Here is a 9,516-nt window from a genome sequence, read left to right as displayed (position 1 = left end):
TAAAAATAAATAAATTAAATGGGCTATATGAGATGTCCCCAGCACTATTGTAGCCCTGGTCCTATCTGGTGGACCGCCAGCTTGAGTTGCAATAAAAGACCATGTTAATTCTACGAGCCCATAACACCAGTCCAAATACAGCCATGTCTATTAAACACTGATCCGCCCATTTTACTCCATAGTTATTGGGCGCCTTCCAGAAATTCAAATTTCAAATTTATTCTCAACGGTTACTGCCAGCTGGATCCCAGCAGCAGCAGCAACCATTTCAAATTTCAAAAACACCCATCTTCTTCTTAAAAGCCGTTTCAAACGGCCCTTTCTCTTCGTATATATATATTCTTAATTTCCGAACCCTAAATCACAATTCTCTTTGCTCTGTTTAGCACTTAGCAGTTGGCCGAATCTTGTTTAATACAATTTCTCTATTTCCCACAACCAAAAATGAGAGAGTGCATCTCAATCCACATTGGTCAGGCTGGTATTCAAGTTGGTAATGCCTGCTGGGAACTCTACTGCCTCGAACATGGCATTCAGGTCTAAACATTTCCCATTTCACCATTCCTTTTGCTTTATATATATATATATATATATATATATTTCTCATTCTTTCCTTTTTACTTGTTTGTGTACTAAATTTTGTTACTGTTTGTATTTCTTGCAGCCTGATGGGCAGATGCCAGGTGACAAGACTGTTGGGGGAGGAGACGATGCCTTCAACACATTTTTTAGCGAAACTGGGGCTGGGAAGCACGTTCCTCGTGCTGTGTTTTTGGACTTGGAACCAACTGTGATTGACGAGGTCAGGACTGGGGCTTATCGCCAACTATTTCATCCTGAACAACTTATTAGTGGCAAAGAAGATGCTGCCAATAACTTTGCAAGAGGCCACTACACAAGTAGGCACAACAAAATGAAGCCCCTTTTGTCTTAATTTCAAAATCTCAGCTTCTGTTAACAAACTAATTTTGGGTTATTTTTTCAAAACATTTTTTGGTGTGCAGTTGGGAAAGAGATTGTGGACTTGTGTCTTGACAGGATTAGGAAGCTAGCAGATAACTGTACTGGGCTTCAAGGATTTTTAGTTTTTCATGCTGTTGGTGGGGGTACTGGTTCTGGGCTTGGATCTTTGCTTTTGGAGAGGCTTTCTGTTGATTATGGAAAGAAATCGAAGCTTGGTTTCACCGTTTACCCTTCGCCACAAGTCTCCACCTCTGTGGTCGAGCCTTATAACAGTGTGTTGTCCACTCATTCACTTCTAGAACACACTGATGTTTCTGTGTTGCTTGATAATGAGGCCATCTACGATATTTGCCGCAGATCTCTTGATATTGAGAGACCCACATACACTAATCTCAACAGGCTTGTGTCTCAGGTACAGTTGAAATCGAATTTTTTGAACAAAAAATGTTGGTTTATTGCTTGTTTAATTAGATAGTGAAAGGTTCGAATTTCTGCAGGTTATCTCCTCGTTGACAGCATCGCTTCGATTTGATGGAGCATTGAATGTGGATGTGACAGAATTCCAAACCAATTTGGTCCCATACCCTCGAATCCATTTCATGCTTTCTTCATATGCCCCAGTTATCTCTGCAGAGAAGGCCTACCATGAGCAACTCTCTGTCGCTGAAGTGACAAACAGTGCTTTCGAGCCATCTTCAATGATGGCAAAATGTGACCCTCGCCATGGTAAATACATGGCATGTTGCTTGATGTATAGAGGGGATGTGGTGCCAAAGGATGTGAACGCAGCAGTAGCAACAATTAAGACCAAGAGGACTATTCAATTTGTTGATTGGTGCCCAACTGGGTTTAAATGTGGTATTAACTACCAGCCTCCTACTGTTGTTCCTGGTGGTGACTTGGCTAAAGTTCAGAGGGCAGTTTGCATGATTTCAAACTCGACCAGCGTTGCTGAGGTGTTCTCTAGGATCGATCACAAGTTCGATCTCATGTATGCGAAGCGTGCTTTTGTGCATTGGTATGTTGGTGAAGGAATGGAGGAAGGAGAGTTTTCAGAAGCTAGGGAGGATTTGGCTGCTCTGGAAAAGGATTATGAGGAAGTTGGGGCAGAGTCCGCTGAAGGGGAAGACGATGATGGAGAGGAATACATGTAATGCCAGGTGTTTTTTGCGGGGAAGTTGTTCTGCCAATGGGCTCATTGGTTTGTAACAAGGGCATGGATAGGACTAGTTGTTGCTGTTAGGTTGTAGGTAACTGGATGGACAAGAATGATTTAGTCGTTTCCTTCTCTAGATTTTTCGGATCTAGTAGTAAAAATGTTGGCTTGTTTTGAATGTAATGAAACTATCCTCTGTTTTGCTCTCTGTGTTTCTCCCCATTCTGATTTCTAGCTACTTGGATTTATTTATAAAGAACGCAGATTCAAACTAGCTGAAAGTGTGAACCGTGAACGTTTGAGACTTTGAATTTCTTTCTTTGGGTGAACCGTGAATGTTTAAATTTTGAATAACCATGATCAAAAAGCGACCTTGGACCACCACCAACTGAAGGACACTGTAATTCAGAAAGTTGGAAGATGTTTTTCTTTATTGGTGTTTTCTTCATAACCTTTATTGGTGTTGGTATGTGTGTTTTTCTAGTCACATATCTAATTTTGATCTAGTTTTACAATTTTTCTTTTGTTATTCCTTTTTTCTTTTTTCTCTCTTAACTTTCTTTGTATGGACTGTACTAGTTGCTCATCAATTTTCTCCTCAAGTACATAAAGGAGAAGACAAAAGTTTTGAATTTTGCTTAATTCATTCAAACTGCAGAACGTAATATATATACAAGATACAGAGTGCTAAGTATGGAAAGCTTATAAAGGAAAGAACAGAACCCGAATCCCTGATTCTAGCTGATCCCTGATTCAAGCTATAGTAATAGAAAAAATACAAGAAACCGATCCTAGCTTTACAGTGACTAAATCTTGATTGTGGCTAGCAGTGATTATTGATTTATACTGTCATGAATCCTGCCGTTGCATGAGTTGATCATGTAATAATAATTTGCTGAATCCTGTCGTTGCATGAGTTGATCATGCAATAATAATTCACGTGATCTTCCTTGATGCTGTCATGAATCCTGCAATAATAGCTTACATGAGGTGGAAGTGTGGTTTTCCTTGATACGCCCCCGCAAGAACGGGCTCCCATCGGTGAGACCGAACTTGTGCTTGAGAAAATCTGTGCGCTGCTTGAAGAGTGGTTTGGTAAGCAGGTCTGCAAGTTGATCATTCGTGTGAACATGGCGAACAGTAAAAGAATTTTTCTGAACAAGGTCCCGAACAAAGTGTAAGTCAATTTGGATGTGCTTCATGCGTGAGTGCTGAACAGGATTGAAGCTTAGATTGGTTGCACCAAGATTGTCACATAAGAGCAGTGGAGGCTGAGAAAGAGAACTTTATTTCAGTAAAGAGTGATAGAATCCACATAGACTCAGAAGCAGCGGTGGCAAGCGCACGATATTCAGCCTCCGTAGATGATCGTGCAATTGCACGCTGTTTTCTAGAACTCCAAAAGAGGAGATTTGAACCGAGCATAATGAGATAAGCTGAAGTAGAGCTGCGATTATCCAAATTGCCAGCCCAATCCGCGTCTGAGTAACATATAAGCGGAGGATTAACATTTTTTTGAATTGAGATGCCATGGAAAATTGTATTCTTCAGATAACGTAACAACTGTTTGGTGGCAGTCCAGTGAATTGTAGAAGGGCAGTGCATGAGCTGTGACAATTTGTTGACTGCAAAGCTGATGTTGGGTCGAGTGAGTGAAAGATACTGCAATGCTCCAATTACCTTACGATATTCAGTAGGATTGACAGCAGTTGAGCCATCATTTAATTTCAGAGAGACCGAAGTTGACAGTGAAGTGGTGACATCTTTTGCTCCATCCATGCAAGTTCTGGCAAGAAGATCCCTGATGTATTTATGCTGAGTGAGGAACAGCCCATTCTGCGTGGGAATAACTTCAATGCCAAGGAAGAAATGCAAGGGTCCCAAGTCTTTAAGAGAGAACTTCCTGCCAAGCTGTTGTATAATACTTGCAGCAAAATAAGACTTGTTGTTGGTGATAATTAAATCGTCAACATACACCAGAAAGTAAGCAGTAGTGGATGCAACAGTATAGACAAATAAGGAAGAATCAGACTTAGTATTGACAAAACCAAATTCCAGAAGAGCTTGTTTAAGTGCAGTATACGAAGCACGTGGTGCTTGTTTAAGGCCATAGATTGCCTTCTTAAGACAACAAACATAATCTGGTAAAGATTGGTCCCGAAACCCAGGAGGCTGCGACATGTATACTTCTTCTGTGAGATTGCTATGGAGAAATGCATTGTTTATGTCTAACTGATGGAGAGGCCATCCATGCATCACAGCAACTGATAAAATAGTGCGAATAGTCACTGGTTTTACTATAGGACTAAAAGTCTGAGTATAATCCAAACCGGGTCTTCGGTTGAAACCTTTGGCCACTAGTCTGGCTTTAAATTTGTCAATTGAGCCGTCAACAAGCCTTTTAACCTGAAACACCCACTTGCATCCAATAATGTTGCAGCCCTTGAGAGGTGGTACCAGATGCCATGTATCATGGCGCATAAGAGCTGTAAGCTCTGAGGACATTGCAGCACGCCACTGAGGGTCAGTTAAGGCCTGAGTCACCGATATAGGTTCCAAAGATGGAGGTAATGGATGTTTGGTAACCATGAACAAGCTTTTAGGCTTATAGATGTTGTTCATAGATCGAGTAACCATACGATGGGGACGAGGTTCAGCAATAGGAAGTACCACAGGTGCATGACTAACAATTAAATTTTCAGAGGAAGTTTCAGTTTGAGCAAGAAAACATACCTGTGAGGGAACTGACTTTGGAGGTGAAGCTACCAAAGGTGATGAAGGAGCAGCGGTACCCAGTGCAGAAGCAATTGATGCTGATGGTCGTGCAGGATATAACAATGGCAGATTTATGGCAACCGGGTGAGAAGAACCAAGAGCACTGGTTACAGGTTGGGATTTTGCAGAAGAACAAGTATTAGTTTGAGCCATGGGAAAGATAGTCTCATCAAAGAGCACATGTCTGGAGTGATTTACTTTTTTGCTGAGAAGATCTAGACACAAATAAGCATTTTGGGTTAAAGAGTAACCCACAAAGACACATGACACGACTTTGGTTTGAAGTTTACGTGTATTGTAGGGTCTGGTCAAAGGATAGCAAAGACATCCAAACTGCTTTAGTTTCATATAGTTGGGATTTTGATGGAAAAGCAATTCGAAGGGTGTTTTGTTATTTAGAGTTGAGGTTGGCATACGATTGATTAAGTATGTTGCAACTTGAAATGCATAAGGCCAATAGGAAAGAGGCATTTGGGCATCGGTAAGAAGAGTAAGACCTGTTTCAACAAGGTGTCGATGTCGTCTTTCAGATATTCCATTTTGTTGTGGGGAGCAGTGGTATAATGACCAATGCCATGAACAAATAAATAATTTTTAAGAGCAATGTATTCACCTCCATTGTCAGAATATAGACTTTTGATTTTGGTGTTGAACCTGTTTTCCACAAGATTTCGAAATTGAGGAAAGATAGTGTGAACACATGATTTATGGGACATAGGATAAAGCCATATATATTTAGTATAATGGTCACCAAAAATAATGTAATATTTTGAACCATCAATACCAGTGTCATGAGCCGGACCCCAAACATCAGTATAAATGTATTCGAGGGGTGTTGTACTAACAAAACCATGAGATTGAAATGTTTGTCGGTGGGCTTTATTGTGAGAACATGAGACACAAAGAGATGAATTTTCTTTTGTTTTTCTGACAGGTAAGGAAAAAGTGCGGATAAGATGTTGAGTAATTTTGGAAGATGGATGACCAAGTCGTTTGTGCCATCCATCTGTTGTTATGCGTTCATGAACATAAGCAATAACAGGTTTGGAAGCCATAGTCATTGTTTCCGGCAAAGGGTACACACCATCCTCACATGCACCTTTTAGTAGTGTCGCCCCCGTGATCCGATCCTTCACAAGAAAATAAGAGGGATGAAACTCAAGATAGACATTATTTTGTTTGGTAAAGTGATGAACATAAATTAATTTTTTTTTTAATTTCAGGAACACATAGAGTGTCTTTCAAATGAAAAATACGGGTGGGAGAGATGAACGATAATGACCCAGTATGAGATACTTGCAAACCTGATCCATCACCAAGCACTACTTCATCTGTACCATCATATTCAGAATGAATAGATAGATTTGAAAGATTAGTCATCATATTGTGAGAGGCTGCTGAATCCACTAGCCATTTCGAATCCTTGCTTTTAGAGGATGCAACACAATTTGCAGAGAAATCAGATGAATTGTTTTTGGAACAGGTTTTAGCCGTGTGAACCAACTGATCACATAGCTGACACTTAGGTTTATATTTGTGAAAACCTGAATTGTATGTGTTTCGTTTGGTGCTGTCACGACTTTTGGAGTAAAAACGTTGTCCATTATTTCCAGCAGGGAAGTGCCTTCGTTGAGTAAAATTTGCTGTTGAAACTAGCGGCTGCATGGTTTGTTGTTCCAACCGACGAAGATAACTTTCATGGCCAATTAACAAATCATGTAGCTCCTCAAACTAAATGGGATGTTCTCTGGCTCGTATTGGTGCAACAATTTCCCTAAAGTCTGGACCCAGTCCATTTAAAACATAAAGAGTCAGATCATCATCAGTAACAGGATGATCAATCCTGGCAAGTTCATCAGCTGTAAGTTTAATCGCCTGGAGAAATTCAGTGACAGTCCTACTGCCACGATGATTGAGGTGGAGATCCTCGTTCAACTGCATCGCACGGGTGCATGATTTTCCTGCATACAAACGTGTTAGTTTGTTCCAAGCTTCATAGGAGGTTTTGCATGAAGCAAGCAGAGGTGTGATGGTGGTGGATGTTAAGGCTAGCAGTGCATGAAGAATCAATTTATCTTGCCGAATCCAGCGAGAGTTTACAGCTTTGGAGACAACAGAGTTTTCAGTATCAATTGCAGGACACTGGAGATCACCAGTAACAAAATTCATGAGATCATAGCCAATAAGTAAGGCTTCAAACTGTGCTCTCCATTATGGAAAGGTGGAGGCTATAAGTTTTTCATTGATAGTGATGATTTGGTCAGGGGTTGAATTGATGGATGCGGAAGAAGACATGGTGAAGATTTAGGAACGATACTCGTTAGAGATTGAAATGCTCTGATACCATAAAGGAGAAGACAAACGTTTTGAATTTTGCTTAATTCATTCAAACTGCAGAACGTAATATATATACAAGATACAGAGTGCTAAGTATGGAAAGCTTATAAAGGAAAGAATAGAAACCGAATCCCTGATTCTAGCTATAGTAATAGGAAAAATACAAGAAACCGATGCCTAGCTTTACAGTGACTAAATCTTGATTGTGGCTAACAATGATTATTGATTTATACTGTCATGAATCCTGCCGTTGCATGAGTTGATCATGCAATAATAATTTGCTGAATCCTGCCGTTGCATGAGTTGATCATGCAATAATAATTCACGTGATCTTCCTTGATGCTGTCATGAATCCTGCAATAATAGCTTACATGAGGTGGAAGTGTGGTTTTCCTTGATAGTACGGACATATTTGAAAGTGTAAAATGTATGGTTTTTGAAGGTATTTTTTATTTTAGAAATGTATTAAAATATTTTTTTGATTTTTTAAAATTTATTTTTGACATTACCACTTTAAAACGATTAAAAAATTACTAAAAAATTTTTAATTTAAAGCTAAATTTTTTTAAAATTTTTTAAAAACACGGTTGGACTACAATGCTAATAATGACATAAGCGTAATAAATACTCAATTTTCAATTTTAATTATAACTAAATCATTGACGTGCTATATATACTAAGAGTCGTATCAAAACTTTTTTTTTTTTTTTAACATAAAAAGATATTTAGTCAATCCTAATGTATTTTATAGTATACATATAAAAAAATAAACTGTGAGAAAATTATTCTGATATGACCCGATCAACTTGGTGTATGCAAAAACAACCTGAATAATAAATAAAAAACATAGTTTAACTCAAGATAAATATTAAAGATGATATTTTTTTTTTATAAATAATGAGATGACAACATATTGGATTGATTATAATCAATCTCGATTAACTTTTTAATCCATGTGTCGTGTTATTAGACTATAAAAACCCTATAAAAAACAAATCAAAACAAAAATAAAAAGAAACAACTCGAGTTAACTTGTATTAATCTGTCAGGACTGTGACTTGAGTCATGAGTTTGAGATAACCTTATAAAAAGTAAATAAAAAGAATTATGAAGTTCAATTCCTAGTAAATCTAATGTTAAATGATGAAATTGAAATTAAAAAATAAATAAAAAAGAGAAAAAAAAACTAAAGTTAACTCGTCAAATCCGTGGCGTGATTCATGAGTTAGGGGTAACCTCTTAAAAAACAAACCAAAACAATTGACAAAATCTAATTCTAAATCAACACAATTCTAAATGATGAAGTTGAGAAAAATAGTTGATGAAAAAAAGATGAAAAAAACTCAAGTCAACCAAGTTAACCCGTGAAACTTGCAATCTAGGTCATAAGACTGTGATAACCTCATAAAAAAATCAATTAAAAAATATTATAAAATAAAATACCCAATAAATATAATGTTAAAAGATGTAATTAAATTTTTAAAAAAAATAATAATACAAAATTGACATGGTTTAGTAAAACAAATTATTATTTCAATAAATAATATTGTGCGAGGAGGAGTTATGTGAGGAGGAGTTACGTAAAACTACCTCATTTTTAGTTTTTTTTTTAAAATATGTTGGACATCATCCATTAATCTCTTCGTTTTTATCTAGTTATTGACGTGGTTTGTTTGCCAATATTCCAAGAATCAAAGTATTACGTGAGTGGATATTATACATAAAACTAAAAGGTATGGGGAATTTATTGTTTTTCCATACCCAAATATACTGTGAATCACAACAGTAATCTACAGTGCATTTCTCTGTTTTTTTTTTCATTTTTTCATTTTTTTTTCTTGCAATTTTTCATTTTTTTTCTAACTTTCCCTTTTTTTTCGTTTATTTTTTCTTTTTTTTTCCAAAGTTACTTTCCTTTTTTTTTTTTCCAACTTTCCTTTTTTTCATTTATTTTTTTTAAAATTATCTTTGTTGATTTTACTTCTTAAATAGTGAGCTGGTTAAAAATTTTGTTTTGTAATTTCTTCCCTTTAAAATACTGTGGATTGCTACGGAGTTTTCCCACATAATTTTTCTATTTTATTTTTTTTATTTTTTAAAATTATATTTGATGATTTTTTTTTATATTGAGCTGATTGAGAATTTAGTTTTGTAATTTTTTTCTTTAAAACATTGTTGATTGCTACAGTATTTTTCCGCATGATTTTGTTTTTGTTTTTTTATGATTTTCTTCGAAATTATCTTATTTCATTTTATTTTTTAATAGTGAGCTGGTTAAAAATTGC

At 36.9% G+C, this 9,516-nt stretch overlaps 1 protein-coding gene across 1 annotated transcript; it reads left to right on the top strand.

Annotated features, from left to right (window-relative positions):
* The first annotated feature begins 317 nt into the window (after positions 1 to 317).
* On the top strand, positions 318 to 2,327 carry LOC7482463 (tubulin alpha chain). Its single transcript, XM_002324011.4, has 4 exons — positions 318 to 537; positions 665 to 899; positions 1,005 to 1,375; positions 1,461 to 2,327. The coding sequence occupies exons 1-4, from the start codon at positions 445 to 447 to the stop codon at positions 2,115 to 2,117; spliced, it is 1,356 nt and encodes a 451-aa protein (XP_002324047.3). The 5' UTR covers positions 318 to 444; the 3' UTR covers positions 2,118 to 2,327.
* Positions 2,328 to 9,516: the final 7,189 nt, after the last annotated feature.

The sequence above is a fragment of the Populus trichocarpa genome, chromosome 17 (genome assembly GCF_000002775.5).
Source record: "Populus trichocarpa isolate Nisqually-1 chromosome 17, P.trichocarpa_v4.1, whole genome shotgun sequence".
Lineage (NCBI taxonomy): Eukaryota > Viridiplantae > Streptophyta > Magnoliopsida > Malpighiales > Salicaceae > Populus > Populus trichocarpa.
This window is presented reverse-complemented; position numbering and strand designations above follow the sequence as displayed.

Coding starts and splice junctions, on each gene's coding strand:
- LOC7482463 (XM_002324011.4), top strand. CDS start 445: ATGAGAGAGTGCATCTCAATCCACATTGGTCAGGCTGGTATTCAAGTT. Junction 538..664: donor GCCTCGAACATGGCATTCAG/GTCTAAACATTT, acceptor TATTTCTTGCAG/CCTGATGGGCAGATGCCAGG. Junction 900..1,004: donor TGCAAGAGGCCACTACACAA/GTAGGCACAACA, acceptor TTTGGTGTGCAG/TTGGGAAAGAGATTGTGGAC.